Source organism: Carlito syrichta, unplaced genomic scaffold, assembly GCF_000164805.1.
Source record: "Carlito syrichta isolate Samal-C Ts95f unplaced genomic scaffold, Tarsius_syrichta-2.0.1 Scaffold305791, whole genome shotgun sequence".
In the NCBI taxonomy this organism is placed as follows: domain Eukaryota; kingdom Metazoa; phylum Chordata; class Mammalia; order Primates; family Tarsiidae; genus Carlito; species Carlito syrichta.
Window position 1 is genome coordinate 61,005 of NW_007249887.1, and position 26,388 is coordinate 87,392.

The 26,388-nt window shown below is 35.5% G+C and overlaps 1 protein-coding gene across 1 annotated transcript in view; it reads left to right on the top strand.

Moving 5' to 3' along the window:
- COL3A1 (collagen type III alpha 1 chain) overlaps positions 1-26,388 on the top strand; it is a 40,613-nt gene that overhangs the window by 10,641 nt on the left and 3,584 nt on the right. The window contains exons 4-48 of the mRNA XM_008062663.2: positions 237-350; positions 1,776-1,853; positions 3,622-3,675; positions 4,130-4,183; positions 5,036-5,089; positions 5,746-5,799; positions 6,072-6,125; positions 6,789-6,842; positions 7,579-7,623; positions 7,759-7,812; positions 8,273-8,317; positions 8,923-8,976; positions 9,384-9,482; positions 10,013-10,057; positions 10,199-10,297; positions 10,499-10,552; positions 10,695-10,802; positions 11,487-11,540; positions 12,434-12,532; positions 12,893-12,946; positions 13,087-13,185; positions 13,459-13,512; positions 13,630-13,683; positions 13,989-14,042; positions 14,580-14,633; positions 14,975-15,019; positions 15,589-15,687; positions 15,773-15,880; positions 16,103-16,156; positions 17,964-18,017; positions 18,112-18,165; positions 18,851-18,904; positions 19,592-19,699; positions 19,996-20,049; positions 20,339-20,392; positions 20,762-20,923; positions 21,040-21,147; positions 22,144-22,251; positions 22,978-23,031; positions 23,126-23,233; positions 23,698-23,751; positions 24,111-24,218; positions 24,503-24,556; positions 24,654-24,761; positions 25,736-26,027. Of these exons, the coding sequence (XP_008060854.1) occupies positions 237-350; positions 1,776-1,853; positions 3,622-3,675; positions 4,130-4,183; positions 5,036-5,089; positions 5,746-5,799; positions 6,072-6,125; positions 6,789-6,842; positions 7,579-7,623; positions 7,759-7,812; positions 8,273-8,317; positions 8,923-8,976; positions 9,384-9,482; positions 10,013-10,057; positions 10,199-10,297; positions 10,499-10,552; positions 10,695-10,802; positions 11,487-11,540; positions 12,434-12,532; positions 12,893-12,946; positions 13,087-13,185; positions 13,459-13,512; positions 13,630-13,683; positions 13,989-14,042; positions 14,580-14,633; positions 14,975-15,019; positions 15,589-15,687; positions 15,773-15,880; positions 16,103-16,156; positions 17,964-18,017; positions 18,112-18,165; positions 18,851-18,904; positions 19,592-19,699; positions 19,996-20,049; positions 20,339-20,392; positions 20,762-20,923; positions 21,040-21,147; positions 22,144-22,251; positions 22,978-23,031; positions 23,126-23,233; positions 23,698-23,751; positions 24,111-24,218; positions 24,503-24,556; positions 24,654-24,761; positions 25,736-26,027 (3,481 nt within the window). The remainder of the gene's footprint in view (positions 1-236; positions 351-1,775; positions 1,854-3,621; positions 3,676-4,129; positions 4,184-5,035; positions 5,090-5,745; positions 5,800-6,071; positions 6,126-6,788; positions 6,843-7,578; positions 7,624-7,758; positions 7,813-8,272; positions 8,318-8,922; positions 8,977-9,383; positions 9,483-10,012; positions 10,058-10,198; positions 10,298-10,498; positions 10,553-10,694; positions 10,803-11,486; positions 11,541-12,433; positions 12,533-12,892; positions 12,947-13,086; positions 13,186-13,458; positions 13,513-13,629; positions 13,684-13,988; positions 14,043-14,579; positions 14,634-14,974; positions 15,020-15,588; positions 15,688-15,772; positions 15,881-16,102; positions 16,157-17,963; positions 18,018-18,111; positions 18,166-18,850; positions 18,905-19,591; positions 19,700-19,995; positions 20,050-20,338; positions 20,393-20,761; positions 20,924-21,039; positions 21,148-22,143; positions 22,252-22,977; positions 23,032-23,125; positions 23,234-23,697; positions 23,752-24,110; positions 24,219-24,502; positions 24,557-24,653; positions 24,762-25,735; positions 26,028-26,388) is intronic.

Sequence of the window (26,388 nt, forward strand, 5' to 3'; positions counted from 1 at the left end):
CTCCCCATCATTAGTTTGATAACTAAAATATAGGCCAATATACATTACAGAAATATATTACACTTAAATTATTCCCATGATTTGGATAAAAATGTATTTATTCCCAAGAAAATATATCACTTATCTTGATTTCTAATATTAGAAAGTAGAGAAGCTACAATCTGATAATGATTCTAAGTCCCTAGGAGTTTTCATTGTTGTATTTATTTTTATCTCTTTGTTTTGTTGTTGTTTAGGGTCCTCCTGGTATTCCTGGAAGAAACGGTGACCCTGGTATTCCAGGACAACCAGGTTCCCCTGGTTCTCCTGGCCCCCCTGGAATCTGTGAATCATGTCCTACTGGTACTCAGGTAATAAATTATAGGACTAACTCCCCCCCCACAAAACTAGTTGATCTTCTTTTCTTATCCAATGTTACATCTCATCGTTATGGGCTCTTTGCATCTGTTCCTGATTTTATGTTTTTAACAAATCTTTATTAAGTGCTTATATGTGCTAGGCACTATTCTAAATGTTTTGTAAGTGTTCACTTTTCCTCATAATATGAATGCTATTGCTACTATATCCTTGCAAAATTTGCCAACTTTTCAGCAGGTATACAGCAAACACACTGTTTGAGAAAAATGAGCTATCAACTTCCAAAAGAATCTACAGAATTTAGTTAGTACCACAGCAGTATCTTATTTCCCTTCTAACACAAAGGGTAAAGTCTTCAAAAGTATGACAAAAAGCAGTTGAAGAGCTGTGAATATCCCTATTGAACGCAAATCAACAAGATTATTTATGCCTGTGCAACTGCTCTTGTTAATTCTTCAAAGCACATCCTTCTTCTCCTGAAGCCTGGCAACCAACTAACTGCATGTAAAATAAATAACCAAGCAAATAAATTGGCACAATTTCTTCTGCATGAAATCAGGTGAAATAAGAAAACATACATACACAAATATTTATAAGGTTAGAATGCTTTTCTAAAAGCAATTCCACAAGACCAGAGGATATCGTCTAACTTATTCTCATCCCGGTAGCTAAACAGGACCCATCTCCAGACCTAAAACTTAAAATAAGCTCCAAAGACATCCAGTAAACATATGATCCTTTCTTCTATTTTTGGTTTATTTTCTATGGGGATGCTTATTTTGGGTTGAATCTTTCAGTCATATTAAACAGAAGCCAGGGAGTAGGACTTTTACTTGTATCACTAACTGTTGCAAAGTTAATTGTGCTTCTCCATTTTTCTGTTCAAAATGAGAAGGTTGGATCATGTGATTCCAAAACTCTTTTAGTCAATCTATAATACTATGTTTGTAAAGTTTGGAATTCCCTTTAGGCCCCACTTTGCCTGGTTTGAGATCAGGTACCCTTATTGATGTTGTGTCCCAAACTTTGCCTGTACGATGACCACTTGCATACCTAATCCTGAATTGTATGCATCTTAAAAATAAAATTTTAAAATTTTAAAAATACTATATTTGTAATGCTGTAGATGTTGCTTAGAAAGAATGGTTTAAGAGAATATAAGAAAAAATTGGGGAGAATTAACATTGAACACAGTTGAAAGATTTATGCATTACACAAGCAAATGTTTCCGTAGGATATCTAATATCTACAGCTATGGAAAGACAGCATAAACAAGATAATTCATACATACAGCATCTTCCAGCATGCAGAAATCTTACTCAGCAAGTGGTAATGTTGCATGCACTTCTAAGTGCTTTCAAAAAGAACTATGATCTGAATACCAAAATGATCATACCTATCTGGTCTTTTTGCTATAGAACTATTCTCCCCAGTTTGATTCATATGATGTCAAGTCTGGAGTCGGAGGAGTCGGTGGTGGCTATCCTGGACCAGCAGTATGTACAAATGTTTCTCAGCATTTTAGAGCATTATTTGGCTTTTAGTGTGTTAAATCTTGAAATGGTTATTCTTCTAGGAATGCAGCATTTTTATAGAATTGTATAAAGTGCTTATTACTTATTATGGTTGGGAAATAAAATGGTAGCGTTTTCATGTTCTTCCTATTCTAACTCACATTTTCCTCACCGCCTCTTATGTCGTGTCTGTATTGCCACCCCTTCTGCCTTCATGCTCAGGTCTCACACTCATATATTCTCTAATTTTAATCAAATGTTGTCATTTCTCACATCCCCTTTTCCTTGTTCTCAGCTAAGTTGTTCAGAATCTTCCTTTTATACCTTTTCATTCACTGAGAGCTAATTCCCAGATGACAAACCAAGTGATGACATTCCAATGTTACAATCCATCTCATCCTCACTTCTCAAATCAAGCACAGATGTTTCCAGAATTCACTGATTCTTTAGGTTCATCTACTTATAACCATAGCTATTCACTTTGTACCTAAAAGGTTTCCATCAATGTAAACGATCTAGAGTTTTGATAGAAGAAAACAGCAAAAAAGCATTGAAACCTGAGCACATGTTCATGATACATGGCATCCCATGTCCTTGACACTTATTATAGAGCAGCCTCTCGGGGAAAGCAATGGTAGTAAAGGTTGTAATTTCACTGAAAGTAACAGGTATATATGTGTAAATGAAACAGGATCTGGAGCCTCTGGAATTGTGAATTGCTGCCCAGATCATTGAACCTCATATCACTGAACTTCCAAAAGAAGAAAGGACAAAATTTTTGCCAGTAGATCCAAAAGACAATTACAGAAAGACCCTTGGCATTGGTCATATAGCGTACATTGCAAGAAGAGAAATTTACCGTTTTATTTTTTACAAAAATATCTACTGTTTTAGGAGCTATGGATTTTTGTATTAAAGCCAGAAGGAAAATTATATCAACTTACATAAGCATAACTCATAACTTATTCAGATATATTCACATTATAAATCCTATTTTTTAGTCATATGTACATTCTTTACTAAAAAAGCAACTAAACCAAATTACTGACAATTCAGAAAAGTGTTTATAAGAGAAAATGTAAATACAAACGGTTGTTTTATACATTCACTATCAGTAGTATTCAGAGACTGTATTACTGAAATTACTCTCAGTATTGAAAGAACAATATCAGAGTTTAATCTATGTTTCTGAATAATGGTAAATCAATTGTCTCACGTATGATGCTTCTTGTGTACACATTCAAATCTTTATGTTAATGTAACTCTGTGATAATAGTATCAACATAGTTATGAGCTTTGGGCTTAATTTACATCATTATTTTAGATACTTGACTCATAGGATTGATAGTATGCCAATAAATGTTTTTTCACACTGAATTTGACTGCTAGACAAGAAATTGCTTCTTCACCAGTACAGTAAAATTCTAATATTGCAAGCGTTTTGCACTTATTTTTCCAAATTTCGAGTTTCCTTGTTTAGGGGCCCAGGGCAACATTTATAACAATTATCAAAAATTTTGATTGATTTTGTGAGAATTTCTTTTACAGTGATGTTTTCTTACTAAGATCGTCATTGTAGAGCTCACAAAATTGATTTCATTCATGCAAACTATGAAATCATGACATACAATGGTTTAAATTTTTTAAAGATGTTCACATTATTTCTAAACAGATTCATCTCTTTGATACATGGATAAAGTGTATTTTGCTATCATTTATTTTGTGTTTATCTTTTAAACTTACCTTCCAGGGTCCTCCAGGCCCTCCCGGTCCCCCTGGTACAGTTGGTCATCCTGGCTCTCCTGTAAGTACAGCCATTAGTGGTGCTTTCTTCTTCACGTATATTCAAATAAAATTAATATAGATCCTGCTGTAATTTAGCATTCCAACATTCATAGTCAAAATTAAGTAAAGAAGTCACAACCAAGAAATTGATTATCCTTCAATGCTGTTGAGATTCCACATTTAATTCCTTTCCACAACTACTAACAATTAAAGTCTTGGTAAGATTAAACCACATTTTTAATTTGCATGTAATATGACTTTGAGTTCAAAATCGTTCAGTTTCAATGAATTGAAATCAACAAGAATGGAATACATTAATTTTATCCTGATCTGAAAAAGAACTTTTGTCTCAATCTTTATAAACTGAAATAAAAATTGCTGACTACATTCACAAGTTCTGATTTCTAACTGTCAAGATATAAATGAATCATATGAGAATTTTGTTAAACATATTTTCATATTCTACTCACTAGGGTTCTCCAGGATACCAAGGTCCCCCTGGTGAACCTGGGCAAGCAGGTCCTTCAGTAAGTAACCATTGAATGTATATTTAACAAACTGACAACTCTATATAGAAGCTACCTGTACTTTCTAAAACAGTCATAAGTCCCCACAAAGTATAGATTAAATTTACACTTAAATTTATAAATAATAGTGAGTTTATAATACTTGAACTGATTTCAAAGATCTTTTAGACTCGTTCAATGGTTTGGATACCTTAGAAACACGAATACAGGAAATCCCTGGCAAAATAGCAATCATAATAGTCCACTTCCTAAAGTTGATACAAATTATCTACCAAATACCAAGTACAATGTGCACAGGTAGGGAGGGTGGGTACACGCAAAGTCCAGACCAAAAACTATTTGTACCCCCCAAAGCTATTAAAATTTTAAAAATTTATTTTAAAATATATAGACTATATTTTTCTGTAGCCACTTAATTCATCCTTATATTTACTCTACTGATATATATGTGTGTATATTATATGATAGAAATAAGCATAGTGTAATAGAGTTTTCCAGAAGGATATGCTATGTAAATAAGTGAGTTAAAGCTATTTTAATACAATATTTCAAAATATTTAGAAATACCTATATTTTAGATATATTTAATATCTCAAAAATGTAGAAGTAAGTCCAATGTCATATAAAATGTAGGATAAAATATATATGCATGAGCTTTAAGTTTTTATTAAAATAAGCATAATAAATAGTAAAAATTAGATATAACAGAAGTGTAATATGAACACAATAAATGCCATTTTCAGGATAAGAAACATTTCCTTTCAGGAATACACAAAATATATAATAATAAATCAAAACAGAAAAATTTGCAGAAATGAATATATATATAAATAATTTTTTTCTCATTTTCAGGGCCCTCCAGGACCTCCTGGTGCTATAGGTCCATCTGGTCCTGCTGGAAAAGATGTAAGTTTTTAAAGACTGCATGGGGATACAGAACAATTTAACTTGGTATATTTTAAACCAAGGATCCCAAAGGGAAAAATAAAACGTTATTTAAAAGGTTGTTGTCTCAACACTTTAGCTCACTTATTATTATTAGCTTTACTAATCTTTGAGCTGCTATACAGTATTTGCATAGCTATATATGCCTATAATTGAATTTCAAACTGATAAAACCTTAAATGTGCTTCTTGATTGTCAAGAAGATTCGCTCATTGAATATATCATTTAACTGAAGGAGAAATCAGTGTCTTTTGTCTGCCTATTGTAATGAAGAAATTGTTATCATTACGTTATGAACTTGAGGACTTATGAACACCCTTAATATTATGCCATTATTTCTTTTCCATTTAATTTCCAATGGTGAATTTTTCCCACTGGGTTGGAGAACCTAGTATTTCAGTGATGAGAAGACTCTGTATTATCTTTTTATGTTTATATCTGGGTGGGAAAGGCCCTTCTTAGTCCTTCCTTTTAAGAAAGCTGATCTCAATGATACAGTTAGTCCAACCATTGCAATAAGTCCTTGGTGAAAAAAATGCAAAGCAATCAGTTTGCTATTGACTAAAATGTATTTTCTTGTACTTGAGCACCTATGTATTCTTTAATTCTCCACCTAGGGAGAGTCAGGTAGACCGGGACGAACCGGAGAGCGAGGATTGCCTGGACCCCCAGTAAGTCATCAGAATCTAATAAATTAGTTGAAGCATTCACAAATATATTAACTTGAAAATTATTATATAATTAAATTGAATTAAACTTATAAGGGGAGACACTCCTTATCAGCAAGGAACATTTGTATACCTAACCCTGAATTATACCCCACATATTTAAAACTAAAAATTGAAACTAAATAAATAAACTTAAAAATAGTAATAGTATTTTACTGTTAGACTGTGATTCTGTTTGAAGGTTCATTAATATTATTCCCATTAATTATATTTAGGGTATGAAAGGTCCAGCTGGGATGCCTGGATTTCCTGGCATGAAAGGACACAGAGTAAGTAGAGTTTCTAAATTGCATACAAACTGCTCCATTTGGTTATGCCAGTCAGGCAAAATTGGTTGGATTTTATTGGACAGTTATGTGTCAAGAATGGTTGACTCTGACAACTAGTTAATTTGATTTTTTTTAAAAGTCTATCAACTGTATTTGTTGATCAAACTAATTATTTTATGCAAAATAACAACTGATTCTAAGTGTATTAAAAGTCTTAGAAAAAATTAAATGTTCTTGTCACCACTATCAGAAAAAATATATATATTATTAATTATGTGTTATTTATGAACTTGGCCAATATGATTTGTAGATTGAATTGAGCAACTTTATCCTATGCAAAACGTTTGGTAGATTCAGCCAACTGACCCCATTTCTATCAACTAAATGGTATCAAAAACTGTGAAATTCATGTTTGCTACTCAATACTTCAGGCAACTTTCTTATCATACTAAATTATATTTTCTAATTAGTTTAGGTTTTTCTGTTGTAAAATCGATGCGAAATGTCTCCAACTTATCTAAAAGAGTTTCAGATTATCTAAGTTAATGTTACAAATAATGCTTTGTAGTAAAAGCTAATTCTAAAAATTCAATGAAAAGTTTACCAGTCATTCTGTATTATGTTAAGATTCTAATATTTTTACTATTTGTATTCATTCTCTAGGGCTTCGATGGACGAAATGGAGAAAGAGGAGAAACAGGTGCTCCTGGATTAAAGGTAAATCACAAAAAGTTATATTTCCATAAGTAAATCTATGTAAATATTAAAGCTATATTTAAGATTAGTATTGTGAGCCGGACTCGGTGCCCCAGCCTGTAATCCCGCGCTTTGGGAGGCTGAGGCGAGTGGATTGCCTGAGCCCGCGGGTTCGAGACCCGCCTGGGCAGCGAGACCTCATCTCTACAATAAAATCAAAAAATCAGCCGGGCGCGGTAGCGCGCGCCTGTAATTCCGGCTGCTGGGAAGGCTGAGCGGAAGGATCGCCGGAGCCCAGCAGGTCGAGGCTGCGGTGGCCGGGAGCGGCCACTGCACTCCAGTCTGGGCGACAGAGTGAGACTCCAACTCAAAAAAAAAAAAATTAGTATTGTGGGGCTTCACTTTTTCTGAACTTTACCTAAATTTTACATATGACGAGCTGAATAATGGTGACTAATTGAGATATTATGTGAAATCTTCCACAAAAGCTGATGGCTCGAAGTGTCTAGATTAGAAATGATCGAGCATCCCAGGGTAACTCATCGATTTATTCTGCTTAAAGCAGTCTTCGAATTTTTAAAATACAGAAATTGAGATTCTCAGAAAATAAAATGAAATGCTAACAGAAAATTAATATTGTTAAAATGTATCTATTTTTCTTAAGTTCCATAATATTTTCCATATTAAGTTGCATTTACAAATCTAGAAAATGTGTCTCCTGTTATATAAAAGAGTAACACATTTTACATGTATCTAGGGTGAAAATGGTCTTCCGGGTGAAAATGGAGCTCCAGGACCTATGGTAATTATGTCTCTAGCGTATAATTTTTAGTTTTCCTACGGCCTATATAACCCCAAACTGGCCTTGCTCCCTTCCTGCTGGTCTTACACATGCCGTGCTTGAGGTAAAACCATATTTTCAAATTTTACTCTGTAGGGTCCAAGAGGCACTCCTGGTGAGAGAGGACGGCCAGGACTTCCCGGAGCTGCAGTGAGTGTTGCTCCCAACATTGCACAATTACAAACCAGACTGACAGACAAGTGTCTTAGGCAGGATTTCAGGATGTCCAGATCTACAGGAAAATGTCCTCCCTACAAAATTATGTTCAAAATCACCTCAATAGAATTTTGGCTATAGTTATAGGGAAATTAATGTGTTTTATAATTATTATCTCTATAGAGAATATTTTCAATGTTAATTTTGCATGTGTCATTAGAATCATTATATCTGCATTCCATTCAGAAAACACAGAATCCAATCCTTCTCCATTTGATTGCTGCTGTATATGGCAGAATTTTAATAATTTCACTTTGAAATATATAATTAATAAGCAGATTTTAACATACTTGAGGGAAACTCAAGTCAATTTAGCCTGAATTTTAGTCAAAATATTACTTGTGACCAGTCTTTCAGAATTAAGAAGATATTTGAGACAAACTTCTCGTTTTAGGGTGCTAGAGGCAATGATGGTGCCCGAGGAAGCGACGGTCAACCAGTAAGTAACTTTGTATCTAACACTGACTTGACCCAGGGTAATGAGAGATTATGGATTTTGAATTAACTTATATAATTATATATAGCTAATATCTACATTAGCATCTCTGTTGACTATTTTTATAATTGTAAAAAATGAAAAAAAAAATTGTTGTAGACTCAATACCGAATGTTGTGCATAAACATCTGACTAAAACTTACACTGAGCCCATAAACAAAATCTAGGATCTGACAATCCTTATTGCATTTGACCAATTGCTAACATCTGAATGGTGCTTATGATGTTAGCTACTATCCAATATTAGACATGACAACTTAAAAAGTCCTACAAAATAGATAATAAAGATGTTACCTCCATTTTGTAAGCCAGAGTACAAAAGCTCAGAGCTAAGTAACCTGCACTAAGTGCAGACAAGTCCAGATTTTCTAACTTTAGTTTTCATTCTCTTCTTATTTGACTGCATTGCTTTTCCATGAATGATGAATAATATTTTTATCAGCATAAATATCTTCTTTATTTTATATGAGCTCACTTGTTCTTCACTGATAGTGTCAGCTTTTGTTTATATGATTAAGAGCTCTTGAAATTTCATTTAATTTTTTCAGGGCCCTCCTGGTCCCCCTGGAACTGCAGGATTTCCTGGGTCCCCTGGTGCTAAGGTAAATATGCTTTTCCATAGAAGAATATAGAAATATCTTGGAGACAACAGAAAAGTGTTGGATTGCTTCTTTCAAATGATTTATTTTTTGACCAAGCTAAAGGAAAGTGTTTATTATACATATCATCAAAGCCCTGTTTTTGGTTCCCTGACATTCAACTGTTTTTATATATTTTCAGATGCCTTTTCTCTTTTCCCAGACCCTTTCTGGGATACAGAGATAATGCAATAATACATATATTTACTATTTGTCTCTGCCTTAGGGATTAATGATTCCTTGCTTTAGCTGCAGTACAGTCATACTTTTCCAACCTTTGGGAGATGAGTTTAAACGGGACTGCAGGGTGAACTGGCTAAGTGATTAGAAGTGGCAAGGGAAACTGACTACTTAAGATTTTTATCCATTAGGGTGAAGTTGGACCTGCAGGGTCTCCTGGTTCAAGTGGTTCCCCTGGACAAAGAGGAGAACCTGGACCTCAGGGACATGCTGGTGCTCAAGGTCCTCCTGTAAGTAGTAATTATAGTCAGGAAAAAGAGTGCTCCTACACTTCCTCTAATAGTTTCATTTCTGCTTCTTTGAAGAAAAAAAAAATGTTGCTTATTGCTCCACAATGATCCTGCTGTGATAAATACTGATTTGCTTAATAGTGAAAAATTGTCATTTTTGAAGGTTGCACTCTTATAGAACTCATGAATTTTGTTTACAAAACAAGATAAAGACTAAGATAGCTCTCTGATACTTTGAAAAGTGTACTCCAAAATAATTACCAATCAGAAAATGTAAGAAAAGAAACAAAACCAAAATCTCTTCTATTTGCTGATTGTTTAACAAATTAGATCAAGTGCCTGTGATCTCTAATTTATTTAGATTAATAATGATTCTTTTGGCTACAGTTCATAAGTTGTGTTATAGTTGGAGAAATCACCTAATCTCTACAAAGCATAGCATTCACTAATAAATTTACTTTACAAACAACTTCAAACACATATGCACTATTTGCATTTTTATTAATATGCTATTTCTTTTTGTACCCTAGGGCCCTCCTGGGACTAATGGTAGTCCTGGTGGCAAAGGTGAAATGGTAAGCTACCCCCACACCTCACCCTTATCTCATCCACATACATTATTGACTCCTTTTGCATGACAATAGATATGTGATATATCAGTGAGATCTTTAGAGAACAAAGTTTGACTAATCTTAGTGTCCTCTGGTTGTTCTTAGGGTCCCGCTGGCATTCCTGGAGCTCCTGGACTGATGGGAGCCCGGGGTCCTCCAGGACCAGCTGGTACTAATGGTGTTCCTGGACTTCGAGGTGGTGCTGTAAGTTGCCTTCTTTTTTCTCTATTGTCTAAAAATCGAGGATTAATTCCCACAACAAAAATACTAAGAGCAGTTGTTTTGCTCCTTTTCAATTGATTTTATATTTATTTCACTCTGCTCTTATAACTGAAGTATGTGTTCCTGATGCTGATTTTGTTCATTGGGTTCTCCCTGTTTTAAACCAATTTTGTTTCATTTTAGGGTGAGCCTGGTAAGAATGGTGCGAAAGGAGAGCCAGGACAACGTGGTGAGCGTGTAAGTATTACCACAACAGGTTTGGTTATTTCTTAGATAAATGTAACTTAATTATAAAGCAGACGAGTAAAACTTGCAATTGAATTCAATCTTAATTTCTTTGTCTTACCTTTTTTTTTTTTTTTCTTTTTCTTTTTTTTAGGGCGAAGCTGGTTCTCCAGGTATTCCAGGACCCAAAGGTGAAGATGGTAAAGATGGGTCACCTGGAGAACCTGGTGCAAATGGACTTCCAGGAACTGCAGGAGAAAGGGTGTGTTTTCCAAGGGGCACCTAAAAGAAAAGCAACATCACTATCACCCAAATAAAACTTGGATGGACTTAGAGTCTATAATACCGAGTGATCTATTACAGAAACAAAAAACTGAATATCACATGCTCTCAATCATAAGCGGACCTTGAACAACCATTGTAATAGTATAAGAAGGGGATCGGCAGTAGTGAGAAACTGTCCGGGGTGGGGGAGGAATTGGCAATAGTGGGAAACTGCCAGGGGAGGGGGGCACACCTCATCAACAAGGGTACCTGCATCATGAACATTTGTATACCTAACCCTGAATTGCATCCCATATCTTTAAAATTAAAAATTAAAAAAAAAAAAAAAAAGCTTTACCTTCAGGGCAAGCACAGTGACTAACGCCTATAATACCAGCATTTTGGAAGGCCGAGGCAGGAGGATTGCTTGAGCTCAGGAGTTCAAGACCAGCTTGGGCAATACAACGAGACCTCATCTCTAAACAAATGAAATAAAATAATTTTTTTGAAGTTAAAAAAACTTCAACTTTAGAGCGAGGTAGCCAATTTTTGTTAAGTTGAATACACAATCCCAAATATTGTTTAAAGTGTCTTATAACATAAGAATATCAATTTTCTCACTCAAACTTATGAAAAAGTTTTAATCCTTTGGACTGAAATATTTGTCTTTCATTATTTCCAGGGTGCCCCTGGATTCCGAGGACCTGCTGGACCAAATGGGATCCCAGGAGAAAAGGTAGACTACTTTAGTTTCTATCTTTCCTAAATGCTAGTACTACAGATAAATATTTCTTCTATTCAATTTCCCATCAGTAAAAACCTGAATCATACTCAGTGATCTATCACAGAAACAAAGAACAGAGTACCACATGTTCTCACTCATAAGTGGACCCTGAACATTTACAATAATACCATAAGAAAAGGATTGCCAGTGTGGGGGATGGGAGACACAACATCAATAAGGGTACCTGATCTCAACCCAGGGGAAGTGGAGACCAAAGGGAGGCCCAAACTTTACCTGTTTGATGATCACTTGTATACCTAATCCTGAATTGTGAATTGCACCCCACATTTTTAAAATAATTTTTTTTTAAACCCACAGAGGGAAAAACAAACAAACCAAAACAAAAAACAAAACACATTGGAGTTAAAAGCAATTTATAGTGTAAAACAACACTTCCAGTCTCTGCTCAGCCACTTTTCTGGTTTTGTAACTGAAACAAGTCACTCACCTTCTGTGAGAATCCTTCAGTGTATCTGCCAGTTGAGAACCATTTACCTCAGCATCATTTCAAGAATGAGATAAACGGAAATGCACAAAAGCTCTTAGAAAATTCTAAAGTGGTATGCAAATATGATTTCATATCATCAAAGATATTTGACTTTAGATTCACAGAAATATCTTGTTAAGCCTATTATATATCACTTTTGTAAACATATGATATTCATCATAGTTACTTCAAAATATTTGAATATAGCAATCCAAGATAACTGTGATTTTATATAGAGAATGTCAGCAACATACCAACTCTCTTTAAGAGGCCAAATAAAGTTCCCTAGTTGTGACCTAAATATTGCTGATGCAGTGAAGGCTATTTTAAATATTGTTTTATTTATTTTACTACTTAGGGTCCCTCTGGAGAGCGTGGTGGTCCAGGCCCCGCAGGCCCCAGAGGAGTGGCTGGAGAACCTGGTCGAGATGGTGCCCCTGGAGGTCCAGGAATGAGGGTACAGAGAAACATTTGTTGAATGACACTTGAATTTAGTAAGAGGAAAGGCAAGAGAAATGAATACAGATTAAATACAACCTTAATCAACCAGACTACATCTTTTGTAAGGCTCAAGAAAATTTGTTTTAAGGAAACTTAGGGAGGATAGTTCAACAAAGAACATAAAATAGACCTCTTGCCCCCAAAAATAGAACACTTGTTTCATAAAATAGAAAACTTGCCTAAATTACTTTATAGACAGGAAAAAAGATATACAAATCTGAGTTTACGTATGTAAGTGAAAATATCAACATTGTACAAATTGTGTAATTTTTAAATTTTATTTAAAATCACCTGACAACTGACCTCTTTAATCCAGGGTATGCCCGGAAGCCCAGGAGGACCAGGCAGCGACGGGAAACCAGGACCTCCTGTATGATCATTTTTAAAATCTCATTTTATAAGCCCAGTAAAAATTGAATGTATATGTTGGCCTAACCTTGAAACATATATTGTATATTTTGATCATCTCTTTACCAAACATACATTAATGTAATTTTTTTTTTCTCGTAGGGAAGTCAAGGAGAAAGTGGTCGGCCAGGTCCTCCCGGGTCATCTGGTCCCCGAGGTCCACCTGGTGTCATGGGTTTCCCTGGTCCTAAAGGAAATGATGTGAGTTCCTTCATTCATTTCTTCAATAAGTATTTGACAGAAGACCTTTGGCTTTTTGTATGGGAGTGCAGGGATGGTCAAAACTAAGCCTCCTCTTCAAAGGATGGACGGAGTATATGAAAATCAAATGCACACAGGAAGGCGAGCCAAATATGTAATTGGTTATAGTTGTATGAGGATGCACATGGAGGGAACAGATCAAAAGTATGAAGGGACAACATGATTAGTGGTTCCCGTTTGAGAATTAGCAAATATTGGCAACTTCTTCCTTAGGGTGCTCCTGGCAAGAATGGAGAACGAGGTGGCCCTGGAGGACCTGGCCCTCAGGTATGTCACCTTCATCAACTTCTTTTTAGTCTTCTAATAGATGCATTCATCTCCATCCTTATGACTTTTCCTTATTATCCCTATTATCTCTGCTTCCTTAACTGTTGTTGTTTTTAGGGTCCTGCTGGAAAGAATGGTGAAGCTGGGCCTCAGGGACCCCCAGGACCTACTGTAAGTTTATTCACAGAAATTGGAGGTGAAAGTAGAGTGGAGGTCGGGCAGGAGAAAGCTTTAGAACTTATATCATCTCTGATGCTGTCCATCAAGGCAATTATGAAACTTGCTTAGTTAGCTCACTAAATACTGACATTAAATAAAGTCTGTAGTTTGTATGTCTGCTTTGGGCCCAGACCCTTCCCTCTTTTCATATTGCTACTTTTTAAATTAAGCAGGAAGCCTGATGAAATGGAAATTGTTTAGATTAAATATGAAAGAACCTTTTATAATGGAGGGTATCATTACTTATTTCTACATAGGGGCCAGGTGGTGACAAAGGAGACACAGGACCCCCTGGTCCGCAGGGATTACAAGTAAGAACGTGTTATTTAAATATTATTGTGTACCTGACTGTGCAACTTTTTTTGTCCTTCATAGATTATAATTCATCTGAAGCTTAATTCGTGGGTCTGTCTTTCATCTTGAAACAATGTCAGGCTATGATAATACATAAGAATGTCTTCTATGTCTATTCCAGAACATATTATTAAGTTATTACAAAAGAATAAATTAAATTCATATAATTCTATGTTCTTACTCTTATTTTTCATTATAAAATAATCTGTCTTGCTAAATCTATCTTGCCATGCTCATCAATACATTTTTATATGTAGCAACAGAAAGAATAGAGAGAGAGGAGGAACATAGGTTTGTAGAATATGATTATCACAGCTTTGTCATTCGATTTTGAATGGCATAAATATCTACCTAAAAAAGACCAACAAAACTATTTTTTGAATACCTTGTATTGCTATATGTATTTACATATATTACTATTACTATTTGTATGTATAAATTTTCTATAAGCAGTGTTTGAGGTAATTATATAATACGAATGTGATTCTTTACAGGGCTTGCCTGGTACAGGTGGTCCTCCAGGAGAAAATGGAAAACCCGGTGAACCAGTAAGCTTTGTTTTATTTTTCAAAATGCAGAAACCCAAAGCATGCATAATAATTATGTATCCATTATTAATGTTTGCATTTTGTCATGCCATGATATCTGAGTTTTAATATTTACTTTTGAAATATTCATTACTAAAGCAACACAACAAATGATTTAAAAGGTAACTATTACATAGAGTTTGATTTTTATCACAAAATAAAGGAACTTGAAAAATACTACACAGTTGTAAGATTTGAAAAATTGTACAATACTGAACACAAGGCAAGTGGGTGTTTTGCTTATATTACATAGCATGTATTCTAATCACATGATACCTAATCATATCACTTCAATCTCCTAGGGGCCCAAGGGTGATGCCGGTTCACCTGGAGCCCCAGGTGGCAAGGTAATATTTTCATTTATTCTCTAACTTCTTCAGCATATTATAGAGCAACTCATGTGATATGATACATTTTTAATGTATCAAACCAAAATACTCTTTCTTTAGAAGAGCAACATTGCAAATGTTTGGTGAATACATTAGAGAAGCTCAAGACATTTCCAATGTTACCTTAGCTTCACCTGGAAAATTCAGTTCTCTGTTATTAATAAGCACTACAGAATCAACCATGGGCTTGAAACTTCAAAAGGAAAATATTGCCAATGGATGGATTCCACATAAGAAAAATATTTTGGTAGAAGAACTTTAAAGATTTGCCCTATGGATAAAATAATAATAAAAAATGCTTTCATGACTGCTCATACTTAGGCAGACCAAGTATCCATGCTTTCTTGTTTAGACTCTTTTAAGTTTCCAGTTCCTACTGAGCAGATGAATTTTTTTTTTATAGTTATAAAAATTTCCACATTTTTCAACATATGAGTTAAGAATCTAGTGGCTTGCTTGAAAATGATACAATTTAAGGTGTTTCATTTTTAGCATTCTAATATGGGTATTATGTTTTCCTATCACAGGGTGATTCTGGTGCCCCTGGTGAACGTGGACCTCCTGGATTGGCAGGATCTCCAGGACTTCGAGGTGGAGCTGGTCCCCCTGGTCCTGAAGGGGGAAAGGTAACTCTACAGAATTCAGTTCACCTAGATTTCAGAAAACACATCGCATTTGCTCCTTGTCATTGACTATTTCTCCTAATTTCAGGGCGCTGCTGGTCCCCCTGGGCCACCTGGTACTGCTGGTAGTCCTGGTCTCCAAGGGATGCCTGGAGAGAGAGGAGGTCCTGGAAGTCCTGGTCCAAAGGGTGAAAAGGTATTAACTCATTTTCCCTTAATTACGCGGTATGAGTATAATCTATAGTATTTTCAAAACTAATGTTATGTATAGTGAGTGAAATTTGAGATGGCTTCCCAGAGAAACTATTAATTTGAACACATAATTTGTATCCCAATAAAGCCTGAGTGTTCCTCCTGTTTTTGGTAGATTTGCACTGAGAATACTTCTAATCAGAGGCCACTGGGTTTTCTTTAACAGGGTGAACCAGGTGGTCCAGGAGCTGATGGAGTTCCAGGGAAAGATGGTCCACGGGTGAGTAATGCCTTGAGGAGAAGCAGGCCTTATCTGTGTAACATGGGGCAGTCTCTCACTTCAACTTCTATATTTTCCAGAAGCTATTCATGATCAATTAGATACTTTATCACTTTTTGAGCATTAAAAAACCCCAAATGGCTTGATTGTTTAAATTTCTGGTTTATATCTATCACTACCTGATAGATCTATAATGACCTTAGTATGGAATAACCTCACAGGTACAATAAATTTCACAACCTAAAATTTGTAAGTCACTAAAATCCAAGATAATTAATATAACTCATTGAAAATTTTTTTGATTAAACAAAATTCACTAGATTTTTGAGTCACTGAAATCCAAGATAATCAATGCCACTCATTAAGAAGCTAAACATCACTAAAAATTCAATATAATCTATTGATTGTGTGCATTAAGAGAAAACAACACATTGTAGTCCTATGGTACATTCACACCATGGAATGCTACTTAAAAATAAAAAAGAATGAACATTGCCTGAGCCCACGGGTTTGAGACCCGCCTGGGCAGCGAGACCTCATCTCTGCAATAAATCAAAAAATCAGCCGCGCGTGCCTGTTATTCCGGCTACTCGGAAGGCTGAGGCGGAAGGATCGCCGGAGCCCAGCAGGTGAGGCTGCGGTGGCTGGCAGCGGCCACTGCCCTCCAGTCTGGGCGACAGAGTGAGACTCCAACTCAAAAAAAAAAAAAAAGAATGAACAATTGAAGGTGTACACACAACAAATTATGCACACCTCAAGGACATCATGCTGAGTGAAGCAGTCAATCTCAGAAGGAGACAGACTATATGATTCCATTCTATAATATTTGTAAAATACATACTTTTAGATATGTACTCCAGATAAGTGGTTGGTAGGAGATAGGAACGGAGGTTTAGTAGATCAATGAGGCTATGAAGAGATACTGACTGCACATTTGAGTATCTTGATAGTCTATACATGTCTAAACGTGATAAAATTGTATAGGGCTACATACACACACACACACATAAATAAGTGCATGTATAACTGACAAAATCTGAATACGCTCTATGGATAATACCAATGCCAATTTTTTTGTTTGATATTGTATTATAGTGGTGTAAGATGTTAACATTGGGGCAAAGCTGAAAGAAAGATACACAGAGAAAGGTGTACATTTCTCTGCAGCCTCCTGTAAAATTATCACTTTTAAAATAAAAGTTAAAAACAAAAACAGTGTCATCATTTATATTCAAATTAGCAAACATCTTCTAAATATGACTACAATTAAGTCATTTCATAGATATATTTACTATAGTTGCCTTACAATAATTCATAAATACTTCTCTTTTGTTAGACTAGATAAACTACCATTCTATTTTTAAAAAGATGCCTAATGCTTCATTTATGTAATATAAGTGAAACTAATATTTGAAAATTTCAAGTTGAAAACTTTAATGTATAATGATACTTTGAGTAGTTACATATTTTAAAATATCATTCAGTTGAATAAAGAAATGTACTTTTATTTTAAAAAGATATTACTATAATATTTTATATCACATCCTATTTATCTTCTATAATAGAGACAAAAATGAATGAATCAATAAACTTCTGCTGAATCTTAATTTCTTCTAAAGTCATCCCCATAGACTTTACTAAGCCCTGCAGTATTTACACACTGAGTGAAGAACATAGCATTCAAATCACTAAAAAAATCATATTATCTAGTTTATTAGTTGAATGATATGTCTATGTACTCTCTGATAACTATGCAAAATGATGTTTTTAATCTTCAATATTAAAAATATATGTTTATTTTCTCCAGGGTCCTACTGGTCCCATTGGTCCTCCTGGTCCAGCTGGCCAGCCTGGAGATAAGGTAACACATAACACTATTTAGAAACAAAAAAAATATCTTCGGCTTTTGTATGTAGGACAGTTGCTGTATTATTTGTTTATGTCTCTTTTTTCAGGGTGAAGGTGGTTCTCCTGGACTTCCGGGTATAGCTGGACCTCGTGGTGGCCCTGTAAGTGTCAAAGACACTTTCAACATACTTTTAACCCCACACAGGCAGTGGCTACTCCATTTTTCAGCATTTCTGCCCCAGGTGTCAGGGATTCTGCCCCAGTACTGTGGTTGGGAACTGTCATTGGGAACCATATGCCATGCAAAGATATGTTAAATTTCTTAAATCCCAAATTCACAAAAGACACTTGTAAGTCATACCTTCTTTCCTAAATATCTTCGGAAAGTATATGAAAATAGTACAAGTAACATACCTTTGTAAATGAGTATTTCTTAAACCTTTAGGATATTTGCCTCTGGATCTAGAGTGCTCTACATTCAGGGTTTAAGATTCAGAACAGATATATAGTAAATAGTTAAAATCAATTAATTAATTTTTCAATGAACACTACATTTTTTAATAACTTACATTTTTAGAAGTTATGTAATTAAATGGGTAAACTATTTCAAAATTCTCAAACTATTTTTTCTTGCAAATAATATCACAATAAGAGGCAAGAGAAGTCAATGGTTCTGGTATTGTCCACTCCTAATTATTGAGAAATGGAAAAGTCTTCAGAAATTAAGCCATGCTAGTTTCCTTTTACATTTCCTGCTTAAGAGAAAGAGAAGATGACCTAGGCAATGACATGTGATTCTTGGGTGAGGATGTCCACTGTGACTAATGGGGATATTTTTCTCTTCAGGGTGAGAGAGGTGAACATGGCCCTCCAGGACCTGCTGGCTTCCCTGGCGCTCCTGTAAGTATGAGCAGTTAAACATATGTCCCACAGTCCAGAATCACCATCTCACTGAGAAATTGCAGAAGAATAGGTCAAGTTTAGGTTTTAGTCCTGCTCCAACCATTCATTCCACGTAGGATTATTCTACTCCAATTTTTTTTTTTTTTTTTTAGAAAGTAGGATTTATTGAGTACAGAAAAGCTCCCAGAACAGGAGGGGACCCAAGGAGTTGTCCCTTTTTTTTTTTTTTTTTTTTTTTAAGCTTACACCTATTCTTACTCTTAAAGTAATGGAAACAAAAGCACCTGTCTTGCCTTCCTGCCTGGAAAATGAAGTAAAAGCAGCACCATGATTTAAAGCACTTTGAACATTTTTAAAGTTCTTCCATTATAAGATGATACTAATTAAACTTTGCTCTAAATCTAATCTTCCTCAAATAATTTTCTATAACTCATTTTCAAATGCTTTACACTTAGAAAGACTTTCTCCCTCATGGCAAATAATGTATATTATGCATTCTTGGTAATATTCTTTTATCATAGAAATATTTTGATTGTTTTGTCACGTTTACAGAGAGCCTTCTTTGCCTGTTTAATTCCAACGTTTTTTCATTTGAAAAAGTCTATATTCTGAAGAGAATTGGTGATTAGCCAAGTGTATAGTAAAGTATGTCAGTTGACAGGTTGTTTTTGTTTCTGCACTTAGGGACAGAATGGTGAACCTGGTGCGAAAGGAGAGAGGGGTGCTCCAGGCGAGAAAGGTGAAGGAGGCCCTCCTGGCGTGGCAGGACCCCCTGGAGGTTCTGGGCCTGCTGTAAGTTCTCTCTCTCTCTCTCTCTCTCTCTCTTCTGTCTCTCACTTTTCTAATGGAAAACACTTAACGTTTCGCAGTAATCGACAATTTTATTCTGAGGTAGCATGTGCCAAGAGCATAATCTTCACAGGAATATAGTCTATGTGTGAATGATGGCACTAGCAGTCTAGATATGACCCCATTCAAATTATTTTGACCTTTTCAGAGAGTTATTGTTTTTTGAAGGCTCCATGCTTCTCCTGAATTTTTTTATTTTGGTGCTGTTATTATATACCTTTTCCCTCTCTTTCATATAGGGTCCCCCTGGTCCCCAAGGTGGCAAAGGTGAACGCGGCAGTCCTGGTGGTCCTGTAAGTATTAAGCCTTTCATCTGTCATTCTCTGTACTATTATTGAAGAGCATTCATCAATATCAACCTGTAGAAACACTGTTTTAGAGACCCTAAAGCCATAAAAAAGTATAAACATTGTAATCACTCATTCATATACAAGCTATATGTAAATTCCAAGGGGACAAAGAAAGCTATAAATGACTTCAAGGTAGAGTGCAGATTCTAATACGCCATATACTTTTTGTTTCTATTGTACAGTTTATTCATTCTACTCTTGAAATTAAAATACATATATTCTCATCTCACAGGGTGCTGCCGGCTTCCCTGGTGGTCGCGGTCTTCCTGGTCCTCCCGGTAATAACGTAAGTACCTATTTTTTTTTTTATGTTAGATTCGGGGGTACACATGCATGGTCATTACATGGAAGTATTATATATTGGTAGGGATTGATTTTCTGAACATCAGCCTAGGATAATTTATGACTAAAACCCCAGAAACAAATGCAATAAAAGCAAAAATAAATAAGTGGGATTCAATAACGTAAGACTTTTAGAAGTCTTTTCTCATCATGCATTTCAGAAAAAGCATTCATACGTGCACAAGATAAGAAACTTATACGTTGTTACTTATATTGCCATAAAGTCTCGTATAAATATTTAACAGTAAGTTCTTTTAAAGGAAGGAAATTTACTTTAATTATAAATATTCAAATGCCAAACACTTATTTGTAGGGTAACCCAGGACCCCCAGGTCCCAGTGGTTCTCCAGGCAAGGATGGACCCCCGGGTCCCGCAGGCAACAGTGGTGCTCCTGGCAACCCTGGAGTGGCTGGACCAAAAGGTGATGCTGGCCAACCAGGAGAGAAAGGATCACCCGGTGCCCAAGGCCCTCCAGTGAGTGACTTTGTTGCTGTATTGATTGATAATACTATTTTGTTACTCATCACAAATTCAACAGAGAAAAACAATCACATGAAGGTGAGCTAAGTCTTCCTTATTTGTCACACCAGGGAGCTCCAGGCCCACTTGGAATTGCAGGGATTACCGGAGCACGGGGTCTTGCAGGACCACCAGGCATGCCAGGTCCTAGGGGAAGCCCTGGCCCTCAGGGTGTCAAGGTGAGTGTAGCCATCTTTCACTAGACCCTAGCTTTCTGTGAGAGCCTCCAGAGATCACTTAATCATATCAAGAATAAAAAGTTTTCCTGACATAGGGGCTAATTTTCCAAGAGAAGACCTTCTTCTTGATATTTTCAGATTGTTGGAAGTATGCATTTTATTAAATGACTCCAGAACAAAAAAGCAAGGCATATCATAGATTAGCCTTGAACATAAACACAAATAAATTGATGTCACCAAAAATATTTTGGCAACTCAAACACTTTTGTTAGAAAATTGTGAGCATTCTTGAGTTTGCTGGCTGTCAATCTGGAAGGGGAAAATAATGTTAGCGTATAAATAAATGAAGACCTTTAATTGATGCCACTTATCTGTCCACTCAAGACCTTTTGCACTCCTGACTCTATTTCACCAGTATTACTATAACAACTTAGTCTTAGCTTTGCCTCTAAAATATTCATTTGGTAAATAAGGTAATAAAATTTCATTTTTATTAGGGCTCACATTATGATACTTTAAAAGCACCTTTTTATCAAAATGTCAGGTAATGCTGTCATAAAATTAAAATTTAACATTTAAGTGTATTCAATTTCTACAACTTATCTAATAGGTACATATTTTTCAGATAGGGACAAATATTCACTAAAATCTAGTTTTAATGATCATCATAAATCTCTAGTTTCATGATGGCTCATAACTACTTTTTTCTTATAACACCTGTGTCTATTTATAAAGTTCATGTTAAAATGTGCAATATTCTGAATAAGATAATCTGTGTAATTACTCAGCCCTTTGGCACCTTAGTCAGTGGACAAGTTGGAAAATGCATGAAGCTTGCTTCCCCTAAACTTTCTCTCTATGGGGACAAAGTTAAAAAAAAAAAAATAGAAACTGAATAAAACAATATTTTTGCCTGAGAAATTGAGACTTCTGATAATACCACATTAATTGATTTTCTAAGTTAAAATAAAATGTCTTTTATTCCTTTGCACACAGGGTGAAAGTGGGAAACCAGGAGCTAATGGCCACAGTGGAGAACGTGGTCCTCCTGGACCTCAGGGTCTTCCTGGTCTGGCTGGTACAGCTGGTGAACCTGGAAGAGATGTAAGTAGCACTTTCTAGGAAAGTAGAATCTGATTATTTATTTAGGCAAAGGTCAGATTGAGTCTTAATGTCTATGACTTTTACATATTTTATATTCTTTTGATTACAACTTAGAGTAGACTTAAAGACTCATGTTTATTAATATTACCCAATCAATAATCATTAGTGGAAAAAATATAATCTCTAACTAAATTAGGAAACATTTAGTGGGAAAAGCCCCAATTTACACCATTTTTCCTGGGTGAAAATGTTCTGCAGTTATCTATGATTAGTCTTTTATTATATACATTCAAATTAATATTTTAACTTAAAAATCCTAATTGTATTCACTTAAAAGGTACAATGTGCTGTTTTAAAATATGTATACAATGTGGAATAAATAAATCAAACTAATTAAACTGTAGATTTTGATTAACAGAAAAATCACTATTTCTCAAACTTTTATTTATTAGTGCCCTTATAAAGACCCTTTTTAGATATTTTTCTTACTAATCACCTCTCCTCCTCCCACCCCATGAAATTTTAGTATCACTGATATACTATATATCTGTTTAGATATTGTGGCCTGTTAAAGGGCCATACTCTATTGTAATATCTAAGATTTCTCACCCCTTAAAACCAATTTTCACCCTTTTGAGAATTATATTGCCTTGTTGAGAATGTATGGCTTACATGGTCTTTGGATGGTTTCTAGGAACTTGATTTCCTTTCTCATTTTTTAATCAGGGGAATCCTGGATCAGATGGACTGCCAGGCCGAGATGGATCTCCTGGTGGCAAGGTATAACAAGCACACGCGCAATTGAATATGTGGGCTCATGTAAATCCAACAAGTTATCACCATATTGATTTTGGATTTGTGAATCTGTTCACAGGGTGACCGTGGTGAAAATGGCTCTCCTGGTGCCCCTGGTGCTCCTGGTCATCCAGGCCCTCCTGGCCCCGTCGGTCCAGCTGGAAAGAGTGGTGACAGAGGAGAAAGCGTAAGTCCTAATAAGCACCATCTCTCTTGCTTGTCTGTTTTCTTCCATAAAGAGATTTGTGGGTAGAAAATAGCATGTCAGATCTGCCAATCAAAATATCCACTATCCTTTGCTTTATAGTTTTTATGCTAATCGTTCCTTAGACAAATGTGCTAATAAAGATACATCAGAAGTTTCTGGCAGTAATCAGTGAAGAATTCATTACTAAAGCTGAAGTGGTATTAATCAGACCAATTACCATTTGTTGGGTAAAGGCAAAACTGAATTAAGAAGACTGTTGTTGATATTCCCTGTTCCAACTCTTTGATAAACAGAGAAAAGAAAGGAAATAGTATTAACTTTCAATAATCGTATATATGCAATTATTCCATCATAATGAAATGATTAACTTTTGAAAACAAAATTGTGCCAATAAATAAAAACAATTTCATGGGTGTTTGTTCATTTGTTTGTTTTCATCTTAGGGTCCCGCTGGTCCTTCTGGTGCTCCTGGTCCTGCTGGTGCCCGAGGTGCTCCTGTAAGTTTTGTTTTATGATGTTTTATTTTTTAACTCATTCCACAGTGTAGGAAGTATTTTATTTTCTGGCATGTTCAGGAAAAAGGGGTTGACAAAATATGTAACTCTGGAACAAATATAAATTATCTTTTGATGATATAAAAAGCAATTAAGGACTAAAAGTTCCATTGATTATTTTAAAATTAAAACAATCACACAACAATGCTAATTGTTCCATGTAAGAAGCATCTGTTGATGAGGATTTTTAGGTTATAGAATGCCATAAAATAGATTTAATTATATTTTATTTTTTAATATATATGAGTGTTAAATATGTGTATGTATTAAATATAACCTTAATTCAAAATGTGTTTCTCAAGGGAGCCCAAGGCCCGCGTGGTGACAAAGGTGAAGCAGGTGAACGCGGTGCTAATGGTATCAAAGGACATCGAGGAATGCCTGGTACTCCAGGTAGCCCAGGTTCTCCAGTAAGTTTATCCATTTTGTTAGAAAATTCCTTCAATGTACTTTAACTGAAAATAATTAAAGATTGATAGTAAAAACTGTTTCATCTCTAAAAGTATATGCTAGAAGAGATGAGAAATGGATTTGAGGGCTAATTTGAAATAACAATTGGCATGAAATAACGGCAAGATTAAAGAATCAACCATATTTCATCATGATTTCCAACTTTCTTGACTTGATCGCAAACATACAGTTTTCTAAGCCTTTGTGAGGTCTTCACTCATATTCACCCTTCCTTATCTTCCAGGGTCCTGCTGGTCACCAAGGTGCAGTAGGTAGTCCAGGACCTGCAGGCCCCAGAGTAAGTACCACAGAAAGATATTGGAAAGTTCACATTTTAAAAATGTCTGCACTTCAGAAAGATATTCTAGCATTGTGATATCATGATAATTTCTTAGGGACCTGTTGGACCTGGTGGTCCCCCCGGCAAAGATGGAACGAGTGGACATCCAGGTCCCATTGGACCACCAGGGCCTCGAGGTAACAGAGGTGACAGAGGATCTGAGGTAATGTATCACTTATGCATCTGTGTATTTAAGTTGCTGCAATCTTTAAATTTGCAGAAACGTTACTGTATTTCTAAACTGACACAGTAAGTTAAACATAATGCAAATACTTAATTTAGAAAAAGAACAATGACTTGAAGGCATCACCACCACATGAAGTCTTTTTCCACCACACTAGAACAAGAGAAAAAAATCTTTTTTAAAAAATAATTTGATCAGATAACTGTTGTATCAGAATAATGACATCTGCTCTGCTAACCAAATGAACCATGCCATTGTTGATTTCACATTAGAGATCTCATGGTTATAATAATAATAATGACTTGCACTTAAGTAGTGTGTTTTATTTCTCAATTTCCATAATTTCTATTTTTGCTACTGATGCCATCATTTCTAATACCTTTCTATCCTACACCTTTGGGGTAAATGAAATGATGCCATCATTTCTAATACCTTTCTATCCTACACCTTTGGGGTAAATGAAATGAAAACTCTTATCCCCACTAGTTACATGTGTGGCAACTGAAACAAGTGATGAGACAGAAGACACAAAGTTAGTGGCACATTTGGGGGCAGAATCTAGATTTCCTTAATTTATGCCCTCTGTCATGTCAGTATTAGAATGGTAGTTGTGGACTGTTTACTGACATCATTTAGACAGAAGGAAGAATGGTAGAATAAACTTGTGCTCTAACACTACTGATTCGAATATAGTAGAACACTACATTTCTTGGTAATATATCTTACCTGTTATAAATTGGTTATCATGTGATCTCAAAAGCACCAGAAGAAACATTTATTAAAATAATGATGACGTCGCCATGTATAAATTGTTAAAGCATTTTCTTGGACTAGTAACACAGTCTTTCAATGGGAACCATACAAGCTTAAAGCATTTTCCTGGACTAGTAACACAGTCTTTCAATGGGAACCATACAAGCCCACTTCAATGGTGCATGTTTTACCCTTCCTAGGGCTCCCCAGGCCACCCAGGACAACCAGGCCCTCCTGGACCCCCTGGTGCCCCTGGTCCCTGCTGTGGTGGTGGAGCCGCCGTTGCTGGGATTGGAGGTGAAAAAGCTGGTGGATTTGCCCCATATTATGGAGATGAACCAATGGATTTCAAAATCAACACCGATGAGATTATGACTTCACTCAAGTCTGTCAATGGACAGATAGAAAGTCTCATTAGTCCTGATGGTTCTCGGAAAAACCCTGCTCGGAACTGCAGAGACCTGAAATTTTGTCATCCTGAACTCAAGAGTGGTATGTCTGGGAGTCTATCACACTCATGACAGCAGGATTACAGAGAAAGCTGCTTAGATTAAAATTTGAGGAACAGAAAATCTTTAGTGTAAAAATAATTTACAGCCAAAATAGTACTCAAAGAATGTTAATTGAACTGAAACTTCTTGATATTATTTTTTAAAAGTAAACTTTGCAGGTGTACTTAAAATGTAACATAAATGGCATCAAAATAGTCCAAATATAGGAAAACTTAGTTTACAGAAGTTTTAATATAAATCATGATTTGGTATGTTTCTCATTATCATCACAAAGTTATTTAAGTATAAATTAATACATGTCATTTTTTCTAAGTATTAATTATGCATGAGGTAATGCAGGC